Source organism: Cydia amplana, chromosome 11, assembly GCF_948474715.1.
Source record: "Cydia amplana chromosome 11, ilCydAmpl1.1, whole genome shotgun sequence".
In the NCBI taxonomy this organism is placed as follows: Eukaryota; Metazoa; Arthropoda; class Insecta; order Lepidoptera; family Tortricidae; genus Cydia; species Cydia amplana.
Window position 1 is genome coordinate 7,711,339 of NC_086079.1, and position 14,980 is coordinate 7,726,318.

At 36.9% G+C, this 14,980-nt stretch overlaps 1 protein-coding gene across 3 annotated transcripts in view; it reads left to right on the forward strand.

Moving 5' to 3' along the window:
- The window catches only part of LOC134651939 (glycogen-binding subunit 76A), a 60,522-nt gene that overhangs the window by 9,132 nt on the left and 36,410 nt on the right, over positions 1 to 14,980 (forward strand). The window contains exon 1 of one of the 3 annotated variants that reach the window (XM_063507063.1): positions 10,464 to 10,607. The exons of the other annotated variants lie outside the window; for them this stretch is intronic. Within the exon in view, the coding sequence (XP_063363133.1) occupies positions 10,581 to 10,607 (27 nt within the window). The 5' untranslated portion in view covers positions 10,464 to 10,580. Of the gene's footprint in view, positions 1 to 10,463; positions 10,608 to 14,980 lie in introns of those variants that run through there. 3 annotated transcript variants of the gene reach the window in all.

The window sequence follows — 14,980 nt, forward strand, 5'->3', positions numbered from 1 at the left end:
CGGACGATATCGGCCTGTCAGTTAGAACAAAAAGTTGACAGCTCCGAACAATTGGTATTGGTAATCAGTGGGCCCCTTAACAGTTCCGTATTTTGTAACATACGTAGGTTCATATATGTACATAATATATATGGAGCATTTAAGTATCTTAGCCTGAATACATTATAAAGTAGGTTTATCTGTTTGTGGAGCCGAGTTCATTTCGGTTATTGCGTAAAGGAAAAGTTTAAATACGACCGAAAATAACTTTATGCATTTTCATCGAGTCAAAGGAGCTACATGTGCTTTCTTATTTCGCGATTTGGATAGTTTCCAAACTGGGTAGTTATTCTCATCGTGAGCCGAGCGCATCTCTGCAGGCGTTCCTATATTTTTCTGATCTTGCGATCCGAATGAACTGTAAGGAATTTGAGGTCACATACATTGGTTTTGTGAAGCGATATTAAATATGTGATGAGAATATTAGCATTTTTGAAACTGTGTGCGTAAGCGCAGCGACATGCGCATGTGACGGCGGTTTATAGACCGGATTTCACGTGTTTGTTTTACTTGGATAAATATAAAAAGTCGACAAAAAATAACGTCATTTTTATCTCTTTACAAAGAATTCGTGATAGACCACCAGAAAGATAAATCAACTCTTCAAGCTCATTGGACAGTTCGCAATACTGAGTTTCAGGCATATGTCACTGTCTGACACCACCAGCCACACCGAGCTTTAAGGGGCCCACTGATTACCAATCCGCCGGACGATATCGGCCTGTCAGTTGTTCGGAACTGTCAACTTTTTGTTCTAACTGACAGGCCGATATCGTCTGGCGGACTGTTAATCAGTGGGCCCCTTTAGTCAAAATGTTATGTTATGTCGTGTGATCATGCCATGTCATGTCATATTATGTCATACCATGCACCATAACATAACCGCGATCGTGATGAGCCTGTTGAATAAGAGTTCCTATGTTCGAGCGTCTTTTACATCATTCGTAGCGTAGACCTTAATAGGTTTTTCAATAAGATCATCTACGTACTGTCAGGAGTGTGATGCTGTTAATATCATAAGATACCTTAATCTATTCTTGTAATTTACATACAGTAACGGAAAGACGTCTGGTAATGAATTTGAACATAAACTAGGAAACTACAACTAAATAGGCGTGTGTACCTACGTACACTAATGCGGTTACCTGGCAATACCAGCCAACGCGGGTGACCTGCCAACTATGCGCTCATCTGTTTGTATCGCGCCCGCAGTATCCCTGTGAAGTTATCAAGTGGTGACAGCATAACATAATTATGCTTTTTGTTCCTGGTCAAATCGTGAATGGCTCCTCTACACGATGGGCCAACGCCGGCCACTCCAAGGGACGCATTTATGTGTTAGAGGGAGCAAGTGATATTGCTATCTCATTCTTCCGCATGTCTGCGTCCCTTGGAGTGGCCGGCGTTGGCCCATCGTGTAGAGGAGCCATAAGAGGCAACATGGTCATCGACTATTTTCTCCGTGGTATTTGAAGCTAGAGCAATAATTATAACAACACATATTATTATTATTCATATCTGATTTGCATTGCGCTAGAACACTTCAAATATTCGCAAATACGACCTAATTCACTAGGCCGCAAAGAGACGCATGGTATTCAAAACTGACATCAATTATCCTAAAAAGCAAAATAGTCCGACACAGATAATTTTATTACCATTAAATCTCAAAATTTCGTTACATTTGGTTAAGTTTTGGAAGAGGAAACAGTGGAGTACGAAACCTCGTTGTCCTTATCGCACTAGTTTTAGGAGCCGCTTCCGTTAGCGAGACGGATAAATACACCTAAAATATTTAAATCTCAGCTCCCGTATCCTCTTAATTAACACAGTTATTGAACGACAATCAACCAGGTTCACTGCCAATGTGAATGAACCAATATATGTAATTAGCTTAGTGCTATTTATTGTTCGTTGACTGTTAAGTGTAGCAGTTATGTAAAAAGGCCGTTGGTGCACATAGTATACTTTGAATTAAGTATGCCAAAGATAAACACAATGTAATTGACGCATGCGTCCATGTAATTTATTTTATTAGTCTGTATAAATTAACTAAATGATGATGATAATTCTGCTATATTGAGTAAAAAGGGAGTGGAATATCCTCAGAGTGTGCACGAAAGCGAGGGAATCGACGGTTTATGTGACCACGTTATCGAAGTGTCACAATTGGTCATCTCTCCGGGCATACACAGGCCCGCCTTCTTCTGTCCAACCACGGGCTGACTTGCGTCAGATGAGGTCCATTTATTTGTATGTAAGTACTTAAGTACCTGCGCCTGCGTCTCTGCCCGCGTGTGATTCGGTATGAGTCATCTCCTTTTCCTTCCGTTGGGTGGTTCTCCTCTTGAGAGCGTAGATAAGCTTTATTCATGCTTACAAAATGCCTGTGAAAAGGTAACAAAAAGAGTTGTTTGTGCATTTATGTAAATATGTTTTGAGATAAGAACACATTAGTACGCAATTAACTAAGTGGTACGTATATTTTACGAGTAAATGTTATTGGTAAGAGGACACAATATTTTGTTAAAAACGGAAATATGAAATAACATATGTAATTAAAGAACTAAACTAAAAAACGTTATAAGTACATATTTTATATAACATTATAATTAACAACTAATACATTGAAAAGGTTTTATAAGATAGGTACCTGACTACGAGTAGGTATACCTAAGTAAATATACTCCATTCGACAGGGCTAGCAAAGATTGGGAAAGCGAAAATATATACCTTCAGTTAGCATTTAACCAAACAATACGAAATGCAATGCATTTAGTAGCCAAACGGTACGGTACGATTATTATATATTAATATCGTTTTATTTAATGCTGTGTATCCTGATTAAACGGTACGTTTACGTACAACGCACTAATTGTGACTGTGAATTAATGTGACATAATTTATCCAAACGACAAATAAGGCATACAAAATAATATCATAAATGCGATAGTAGTCTCTCTGTTATCTTTTCTGTTCATCTGAGGATGGAAATAGTCTGTTATTTTTAATAATGATTTGATACCCTTTCGGTGAGGGAGGGAAAATGACACGGACGTGGGCGGGATTCCACCTTATTAGTTTTACGTAATTACTTATCAAAAGTTCTCTATTACTTTGAAAATTCCAAGCTGCCAGCCATCCAAATGTTTTTACTATAATTTGCTAAAAACGTTGCATCCGCGCAAATCAGTGTTTATTGACGATTTGCCGATCGCGACGCGACTAAAGTTTTATCGTTATTCGTTTGTCCGCCGGAAGTTTACACCGTAAAGACTGTAATATTAGACTGTATAAATTACCAAATGATCCGCAGTAATGATGCCGCCGGAGCGTTGGGTGTCAGCCGAGATGAGGACATCTATCTATATGTACTGCATTCCTTTTTATCAGCAGGCAAATTATGGTCGCACCTATCGGGTTTGACACGGCGCTTTCTGACACCTTTTGGTAAGAGACAAGCCACGAGACGAACACTATCATGTCCGGACATGCAAGAGAATAGCGATCTTAACAAATCTCCACCCTCTCCTTTAGCGGTGAAACACCCGCTTAGGCGTTTAAAGATATACTGATATTATTCATATAGGTACTTAGTCACCAAATAAAAAATAATAATTACAGCGTTTTTAATTATTTCAAAGAAAAAGAGGCTATTAAAAATAACGTAACACGCATAGATTCTACCATTCATTAAGTGAATAAGGATGACGATTAATGTTGAATGTTATAACAAAATCTAGTAAAATAGATAACAAATGAGCAATTAATCACAATATTGTGGAAATTAAAAAAATATATAGAAATAATACAAAAATACAGGAAGTACCTGAAAGTTTCAAAATTTAAGTTTTTTTTTTACTTCCATAAACGAAATAAGTACCTAAGGGTACCATTCGATTCCTCACATTTTACCCAAAAAAGATTGTATAGCAACTATATACATAAACGCAATATTTCACCGACAAAAATGCAATTTTTTTGTTTTGTTCATACTTCAAGATGCGCTCTCAGTGACCTTGACGTCACGTTCACATAGCGATTTGTTCGGGGCGTTTCGCGAGTGAAGTATGGCTGACGGACTTTGACTATCATTTCTGACTTTTGTATTGCTTTAAATGCAATGGGTCCCGTAGAGACATTTGATCCTAAAAACAAACCTGATTGATTGATATCATAAATGAAAATTTGTCATGTAGCCTATTAAAATGCTATAAAACTATTGTTACTAAAAGTTACCCAGGAGACGTAACAATTAACCGTTACTGAATTTATTTCAATAAATATGTATTTGTAAAACATTAAATTTCTGCATCAATAAGATCTTTCATCAGTGTTCGTCAGCGATCGCTGCCTGAATAAAATTAAAATGAATAATTCGCTTTGGCTAAAGATCCAATTCCAAAAATAAGGTCATAGCAAAAATATAGAATCCAAGTAAAATAGGTACTTATTGTTTGAATTGTTCACTGTTGTCTGAGGCCATGGTACGCTTTAAATAAATAAGCAAGTGTGTAATAGTTATCCACTCTAGATAAGTGGAGAACGGTATCTAAAATGGTCGACTTATTTACGAATTGTTATTCATATTTACCAGTAGCTCTTAGGTTATGAATTCGTGGACAAATCCGAACAACAGTATTCTCTCTAAGTTGGAAGACAAGATAGAATTTTCTTTACCTAGTTAAAAAAGTCAAATCTTGGGTATGGATTGCAGCCATGAAAATGGTAAGATGTTATAAGGTAGGCAATAAGGGTACCTGCCTATTTAAAAAAAAGTTGAATTGTTATTTTTCCTAATTTAACTTATGTTTTTATAACGGGACTGCGTGTTCTGAAATTGGCTACTTTGTAGATACCTATATTAAATGTAGTATGGTGAATCAAATAGATATCTGAGCCACCATTTTCTCATTTGGTCACCACCATAGTATGGTTAAGGGGCCACTGATTAACAGTCCGCCGGACGGTATCAGCCTGTCAGTTAGAACAAAAATTTGACAGTTCCAAACAACTGACAGGCCGATACCGTTCGGCGGACTGTTAAACACTGGGCCCCTTTACAGTCAAGTATGCACGGTAAACTCGTACGGTGAATCAACTTTTAGAACACTTAATTTCGTGTCCCTAGACTCCTAGACCAAAGAAAAATTTATTTTACAAAAACCATGTCGATATTTTTACTTTTTTGTTTACACGGGCGTTATTAGATCCATAAGTATTTAAGAACACATTAAAATTAACAACTTGATCAGATAAAAGTTACATTTTGTACGGTAACGCAGGAGAAAAAAAGTTATCTCCCATACAAAAATCAGGGACACACCATTTTTGCCTTTTTCTACTGCGTTACCGTACAAAATGTAACTTTTATCTCATCAAGTTGTTAATTTATTGTGTTAATTAAATGTTTACGTATCTAATAATGCCCGCGTAAACAAAAAAGTAAAAAAATCAACATGGTTTTTAAAAATCGTTTTTTTTTGCTAGGAAGTCTAGGGACATAAAATCAGTGTTCTAAAAGTTGATTCACCCACGTAATTCTGGTCAAAATTATAGGATGTTGGATCGATATTCAACATCCTATTATTCCTGTAGGTAGGTATATGGTACCATTAAGTGGTTCTAAAAATAATTTATTTTTCATTATATGTAGTGATCATTCGTTGGTTTTGCCGAAATGCTTGACAATTTAATTCATTAATAAGCAATTCGAATGTTGACTGCGATATCAAACAATCTCGATCAATAGATTGACATCACCTCATAATTCACACATGTGTAGAAGGTGACTTTGAGATGTTTACCTCGATGAAAAAGTGTGCTTATTTGACTTGGGCTGGCTTATCTGCGGTTAATCTCATGAAAACACTTCGTGAGTATGACAAATTATCGCGACCGGTACTATATATTATGTATGCCCAGAATATCAAGAAACATGAGAATTTTCATAATCTGTGGCAAATTCTTCACGTCTTTCCGTGACCACAGCTGGTGCAACTCAGCTGAAACGTCGGAATTAAAGGTAAAAACAATGAAATTATATCGCGGTAGACCCGTTTCTGTAATTAAATATAAATTCTTCACGTTTAGTGATTCGTACAAATAACCTTAATCAAGGGCGTCATCGTCAGGTAAACATGCCAACACTTAAAAACTTACGATAAAAAAAAATCGCGTAACGGAGAGACAGAGACAGCTACTTACCTGCGGGACCCACATTAAGAGGCCCGTTTATCAAGGATACAAAACGCATCCCCTGAATCGGAACTCATTTGAAGTGCATTCAAATATAGAAACTGCAGTAGTTTCTAACAACAACACACTTAACTGGCCATTGATATGCCTTATCCCATTCAAATAAGGTTTATCTATGAATAGGCAGTATCTACGATGTATGTATCATCGATTCATCGCAGACCGGTGTCGGGTGGCGGCGTGCGGACCGTGCGGTTGACCGCAGTGGGTTCGATTCCCGGTCCGGAGCAACTTCATTACGTTTCGGACCATCATACTTACACTGTTAGAACAATGTAAAACGACAACGTTTTCCAACAAAAGCTTAAACAGAAAGACATGTTTATGTATGTAGAAAGATATGTAAAACACAACGTATTGTACAAAAAAGAAAAACAAAACAGGAAAAATCACACGTCCTCAGTTCAAAGGCGAACTTACGTATCCCTTTAAGGAATCTCTTCTAGTTAAACCTTTGAGCAATTCAGGGAGAACTGGAGTCGGTAGACATTCGGTCCTTACTATAGAAAACGGCATAAAAATGAAAATGAAAGAAAGAAAACAAAGCTTTAAAGAAAGAAGAAAACTTTATTAAAGAAACATCGACACTTTTTGTGTAGTGGGCTTAGAGGGATTTAGGTGTAGGATATTTTTACCTTTTCATCGTACGATATCCCGTACCTAATTTATATAGGTATGTTTTGAAGTAAGTAACTTAATTCTATCACTATCACGTTTTAACAAAAATAAACGATACCAAACAAAAAAAAGTTCGTGGAAAATCTGCAACACCTAATTATTTTTAATGAGGTAGGTACATAAAGATGTTAAATTATGTCTTGATTAAAAAATAAACCAACTGAGGATGAAATTGAGCGCACATTTGTATGCAAATTTTAATTAATTCTGTTTATAAATGGAGCAGCGACGCGTAATGTTATGTTTTCACACGCAAGGACTAATACCTACTCGTACCCTACCATCATAAGATTCATAAGTTGCATTTTAATGTCCACGTAATTGTCCAGTGCTATAATTGTTTTGATAAGCATCAGTTGTAACACTATAGGTAGGGGAGACCTGGGAGGGTTGTGACAATTTTTAGTTTTTTACTTTAACAAACATACCTAGTTATTAATACTTTGCAGCAGGGATGTTGCGGATGCAGATTTTTTGACATCCGCGGATGCGGATGCGGATGCGGATGTCAAGATTAGGTACTTAGAAAACGTCCAATATTACATTTTTATTAAAAAAAAACGAAACGTTTAGTATTTGAGCAAGAATATAGGTGCGTTATATTTAATAAACAGTAACTTCGCCGACTTTTCTGGATCTAGACGATTTCGTTATAGGTAATGACGAAATTACCTAGCACTTACGCCGCCGCTAAGACGTTCCTGTACCGACTTGTTCGACATCCGCATCCGCATAAGCTCCGCATCGATTTTATGCGGATGCGGATGTTCGCAACATCCCTGCTTTGCAGTTGAGCAAGAAGTCAACAAACTAATGTAAAAGTTATATACAAAGTCCATACTTCAGCATATTTCTATTAGCATCTCAGTTCAAATTAGAAAGAATCTGCTGGCTTTAACTTACTCGTCGGTGTTATTGTTAGGTTTGACACATTCTCTTCATGCATATATTCAAACAATCGCCAATATTTGCCACTCGAGTCCATTAAGTTTGTTTGCAGACCGATGTGCACACAGAAACATGCATTGCATTTCATGGAAACAATTCTGTTTGTCCAAAATTTGCACGTCTCTACTGTGAGCATAGGTACGTCAAACATGGCTTACGCAAAGTTTTGATTGAACAAATCTTGTTTCTGTAAGCTTAGAATTGATGACAGTAGGTAGGTACAGTCAGCATCAAAAGTTGCGTATCTGACTACGCGTCAAAACATTTATCCGATACCTTAACAAAAAGAGATGTCTTTAAATCATCATCATCTAGCCCTTTTTGGCCACAGCGACTGCTTTCTAGCGCTGAGAGCGTCGCTGGTGCGCTCTCAGGTGACGACATAGCCAATCTTTGCAGCAAATGTGCAACCACACTCGCTGCAGGTCAACACCCCTCCGACGTAATTATATGTGACCGCCACAGGTGGTCTGGCCTTTAGTCTTTAAATATATAACAATTAACTAAACTTATGCAAACACTTTTGAACGCAAACTGTCGAGAGATAGGTATCTCTATTTGGAAAAGTACCCAATCGAGGGTTGCAGATACTAATAGCGCGTTGTTTGATATGCTACTAATGATGCTTATTGACTATTGATACTGATTGACTGTATATAATAAATACCTCTATTCTTCTCTTTGCGGACTTGTGATTTTTAACGCGCATTGCTCGTTGGGTACCTACAACGGGCTGGACGGACTGGAGAGGAAACTTACGTGGAGCACGAACCGCCACGGAGATTAACATGATTTAGTCACTCATCATAATTCGTTATACTTGGCATAGTTTCAGCATGCCGCCCCTTCAGTTTGCTTATACAATATCAGTCCATCAGCATACCTCATTTTTATGGCCATAAATTGGTGTCACGGACTATTCTCAGCGCATTCAGAAACCCAAAAGCTTGTGCCAAAATGCGCGCTGCAGTTGCCACATTTGTACCGCCGCCCGCCCTGGGCTATTCCTATCACGCAACGTAAAAAATTGCCCGAGGGAAACCAGTGCTCATTAGTTGTTACGGATACAGTATTAACGGTCACAGTTATTCTAGTTCGCCTGAGTCCAACGCTCGGGAGGCGATTGGGATACGAGCCCTGCATCGCCTGACCTACTATTTATAGATAAAGTGACATTGTTTTCTTTGCCACAAGTAATCGTGCAGTACTTTTCCATGCGAAAACGTTAATTAACCCCTACGATAAAAGACCGCCCGTGCCTTGCTTTGACTGCCTTGTTTTTATTTAAATTGACATTTAACCTTGATACCCTTTTCAATTAAACATCTTTATCAATTTAGAATGTTTTTATGATTTGGTCTATTGACATTCACTTTTTAGGTTATTTACTGTTTGCGTCTCTTTACAATCGTGAGAGTACGGTACGGCAACGAAAACTTTATGAACATTATTACGTATTATAATCTTTCTCAAGCAAAATTAAAGAAAAAAACTCGTTGTTGTGAGATTTTACAACTTGGGTATGAGACCGGAGTAGGACATTTTATGTTACTACCATACATAACTTTATTAGAATGGCTGTAGCCGGGTTATACGTACCTATTTTAAAGAATGTCTCACTTTGTTCATTATAGGTTGCCCTACATGTTCTGGAAGTTCTTGAGATAGGAACTCTTTATTCGTCCTCGGGTGTCTACTGTCTACGGAGAAAGCAGAGTTATCGCTCCGCTATCACAGTGTCCTGTGTCCACAGGTCGTGTTATTATATTATTTCATCGAACGTAGACGACCTAAACACTGGAACATTGTCTACTGCGCCGAGATCTGTAACAAGTATGAATAGTAAGAGATCAGACTTATGCTGGTGTACTGATAAGCGGTCGCTAGCGATAGGAATATCACAAGAAGGACGAGGTATGTGTTGCAATCGTTTGTCGACACGCGAGTCGAACGCTCAGACGTTCCAGGCCCCGTAGCCAACATGCGAATCGCTAACGCTCCGCAGCGAACGAAACGCAACTGTCCCTGTCACGCTAATATGGAAGAGTGATAGAGAGACACAAAGCGATTCGATGGCGAAGCGATAGCGATCGTCACCTTGGCTAGGCCGCCTGTATGTTCTCATTGTATCGGCAATAGGCATAGCCCGGGGGATAGGCAAAGTTTTGCGAAGAAGACTGACCGCTGTAGAAGCAGCATTTGACGGCGAAGAAAATTGCAACGGCGATTAGTGTTATGGAGCGAGATTATTGAAGTGTTATGGAGGGGGGCTACTAGCTATAGTGCGCTTAGGATCACTTAGTGTACCTATTAGAAATAGATTTTCATGGCTGTTGGTGATGGTTCCATTTTTTTTACTGATTACAGAATTTAATGTCTTATTGTCAGTCTGTTTGGTTGCCAATCTAAATGAGTGAGCCACAATTGAGTGCCGTCCCTCCGCATTGTTGTATAACTTATTTAGTGTAAACTCTACACTGGTAGCCTGAAGTTCGCCTCGCAGCTCAGTGAGTTACGCGCACACACGACCGGGGTGCATTCAGTCTCGACTGCACAGTTGCCTCAAACTCTCGCGACGTGTTGAGTGCGTGCAATTGTTTACTCGGCACTATTGTATTGTACTTTATTGTGATGCTATATGTGCTAGTGAGTGTGCCATGACTGGCCAAGAGACGAATATGCGGGTAAGAACAAAAATTTACCTTACACTCACTGTTTACGGTTTAGTTATTTTAGGTATACCGGCAACTTTTTGACGAAGTTGTGATTCTATGTCTCTTTTGTTTAATAGTATACTGAAGCAGAACAAGTTATTAATAAACTTTTGCACAGTTGTTCAAACGGTCTGCAAAAATGTGCCTTTTTCAATATGACTACATTAATTTTGCATGTTTTTTTATTTAAGGAGTTCAGGTACTTACTCGAAATGAACTCTCCTATTTTGGAATTTTGGATCCCCTGAAATCGGTTCTGCAATTATATTAAAGAAGGTATGCATTATTTGCTATATATGTATAAGTACATTACGAGTATTATGTGTTAAACGGGAATAGGTAGGTATTTATTTAATTAACTAACACACGGTATATTGAGTGTCAAATTCAGTTCAATAGGAACTAATTAGGTACTTATCTAGTTAACTAAAGACATCTTTAGCAATCATCACTCGCTTTGTGAACGTATACCTATACTACTGTAAACATATTATACCTAATAAAATTAACAAATCCTTATCCTATGATCGTTCGTTGAATGGTTATAATTAAAGCTATTAGATGTGTTACTAGAATCTTATATTCAATGTAAGCAACTATAATTACCTAGTGTTAGCGCCATTTAGTGGTGGCTTTTATGCAATTCTTGATGGTGCTTGTACCTAAATGATACTTGCATGTTTTAAATAACGCATTACATTAACAATTATGGCCACTTTACCGAGCGCCTTTTTTCAGTGCAATCGATACTAGGTTTAAGTAGGTATGCATATTCAATATTTTATTGCCATGTACTAACTTCATAATATTATTGTTGATATAAAACCACTCAGAATAGCTTTTATCACTCTTATTTATTTAACGATACTATATGACACAATTATCTTAAGTAAGAAATAAAAGTCATACTCAGCGGGTCCACAGAGCAAGAGCAATTTAAGTATGTTATCTTTATAAATAGTTTCTTAAAAGCATATTTTATTGCATATCAAGAAAAATTATATGTGACGTTATCTATGAAAAGAAACCTTATTGTCGATGGCGCTTACCCCATTATTAACGATGCTCCGATATAAATATACAATGCCGCGCGACGCTGTGCGGCGTAAGTGCCTTCGACAATAAGGTCCCTTTTTATAGATAATGCCCCATATGCTAATAATATAACTGCAATAAAAGCTTCGTTAAAACCGTTCGAAAATAGAATCTTCTTTAGGAATATAAGTAGTTAATCCTCTGAGATGAGATTAGGCTGGTTATTAAGACAAAAAATGTGCAAAAAAATACTAAAACAGGTAGATTCTTGATTGCAATTGATTCGTTCATCATTCGTTTAGTTTAGGTAATTGATCCTAGCTACAGTAGCTACCAGCTTACACTAAAATCCCGTACTTACTTTGGGGCACAGGACAAGATGTTTGGAACTCTATTAACTAAAAGTTTTGAGAATACCAGAAACATTATTAACTAGGCACTCAATATATGAATACTTTTATAAACTGTATAGGTATTTTTGTAAACAATGAAACTGGTCAACTTTTCTTCAGACATGTTTTTCATGTTTTGTATGGCGATTGTATGCAGCGTTAGTTTTGAATGGCGTTCTTCCGTGCATAATGTATTATCGTTATTTATTATGCATATGTGTTTTACCATATGTCATGTTACATTCTATTGATATACAGGGCGCTTCCTGTAACAGGAGCAATAAATTAAACTAAAGGCTGTACTCCTCAAACTGACCAACATTTGTTCAGCAACTTTTAAAAATTATGAATCCTTTACACTTCCTCTTTTTCATACAAAATAAATATTGCCTTCAATGTACGCTGACATCAGTGTGTTTGACGTTGCTTGTCACGCTTTAAACATAACAAAATTTGCAATACATTGCGTCTTAGAATAAACTTTAAAGTGTAATAAAAATTAAAACAAGAGTTATTTTCAAAAGTTGCTGAACAAATAAATGTTGGTCAGTTTGAGGAGTACAGCCTACAGTTTAATTTATTGCTCCTGTTACAGGAAGCACCCTGTATAGTGTATAGGGATGTCTAAATGTGCTAATATAAGCTTTTAGGTACACTAAACAGAATTCTATAACGTGTTGATAATAGGGTGTTCTCTAAAAAGTGTGTACCCTAGTATTTTATATTACAAACGAATGTTTTCCTTTACATTATATATAACGCCCCTACACGTGGCTGTCTAACCTGCGACACCTTATATCGGCGACGTCCATTTCAACATTGTACAGTATGTACATACCTATACTTTATTATACAAAACACGGATGTTGATGTTTTGATTCCTGGACGAATTCATTTAGAATCGTTAAGCATCGTAATAATTAAGTTAGTATACGTTATCTAGTTATTAGCAAAGTGTCACCGAGTTCAGGGGTCGGGCGTAGTGTGAACCATGCCCTGTCGCTGTACGGTGCATGAGAACAGATTTCTACATGTTATCTTGTACCTACATGAGATAATGTCTAGTTATTATCGGGGAAAGCAGATATATCGGAATCTCGGAACAACACGGGTCTATTTATCAACTATAGCTAGACGCTTTGAGTCAGAAGAACCAGTATAAGTTTGAGCTCTGATTAGACAAACTTGTTAAGGATCTGGAGGCCAAGCTGTACTGAAACGAGCTCACAGTCGATGTAAATAAGTTTGTGAATTAAATGAATGCACTTCGATACTGGAGTCGTGTTTAATAATCTATTGAGCGCATGCTTTTGTCACGCATCTGAAACATTATTCAATTCAGAATCTAAGCATTTTGTGAAGTTACTGAGTTACTCATGATTGTTATCTTTCATGGGATTAGAGACATTCTAGTACTATCGCTTACACGTAATACTTACGATTAAGTGTTTGCATTCTTAACATTTCGTATCGTATTTGACGAAAGTTATTGCGTAAATTTATCGCTTATAAATATAGGTAATCAATTAGAGGTGAATTACGAGCTTTTACTGTAAACTCTCGTGTAAATGCAGTGCAAAATTAAATAACTAATTACTCGAATAGTTCAATCAAAGTCTTGAACAGTCATTTACCTCGATAATATTGCCAAATTAAATATCTCGGTTTATGCAGAACCACGTTCAAAATTATATTTTAAGTAGATACCTACATTTTTTATAATCGCTCACAGACAGACGACGGATGCTCGGAAAATGTTATCATTTTTCGCAAACAACGTCCTCTGTTTAAAGCGTTAGCGTCGCCATGTTTATTTTCGTTCGAGTCTATTAACAGAATATCAGTATGACTTTTTGCTATAGTCGCATTCCTGGCATGGCTACGTGTATGTAAATTTACTTGTAATTCAAGCACTTGTTACACAAGCGGCGGTGTTCACGATAACTTCGTAAAACCTGTACAGCCGTATAAGGGTGGACCATGTCTTGCGCCTAGAGAGTACGGTTGTACGAGTTTAAGAGGATACGCGGTTTCCGAGACTTTTCAAAAATGGTACTTATTTAATAATATGGATATTGGATATTTGGCTAGGTACTAAGTAGGTAGGTGTGGACTAAGCTGACAGAGCACGAAAGGGACAATAGTTGCTTGTATTGATATTGTTTACAAATTACAACTTTCCAAATTTTCGCTACCTTACCTACCTATATATAAACATTTTACTACTAACAAACTTATTTTATTATATATTAATTATTAACTTAAGAGTTTTTCTGTAAATATAACACTGCAACTGTACTTATCGTATAGATACGGATAGAGACGGCTTATAGACAAGACATATGTAAATTTAGACCTATAAATAAAATATTTTCTTCAACCTCCGTATCCAGGGTGGAAGAGTGTCTTCTTAAACAAGCAACCTTGCATATGAGTTTAATTCATGTTATGGATCCTGATCCAATTACAAAGGTTCCTCTAAAATCTGGAATAAGCTTAATAGGTAATTTCTATAAACTGAAATAGATAGATGTCATATATTGATTTGTCTCCAAAGTTAATGTGTGTAGGTAATTTCTAATTACATTCGAAAATACAACGAACAGATTATTTTAGCTTTTGAAAAAGCGCGCAGTGATCGAATAAACCGTATTTTCTACTTATTTTTAGATAATTTATTTGCGATCTAAATAATCCCCAACTTGTCTAAATAATTTATTTCCACAGTGAGATGTGTCTAAGATTAATTAAGTCTTGATCTTCATACGTTGCAAAAACATTGAAATAAATTGGTTAGCCTTGTGACATTACACTACAGCTTGCCAGAACGATTTTTCTTTCGCCGATCGCGGAAGAATGTCTCATGGTAAACAAACATCAGTAGTTGTGCTAGATATAGACGTTGATGAGGCGTTG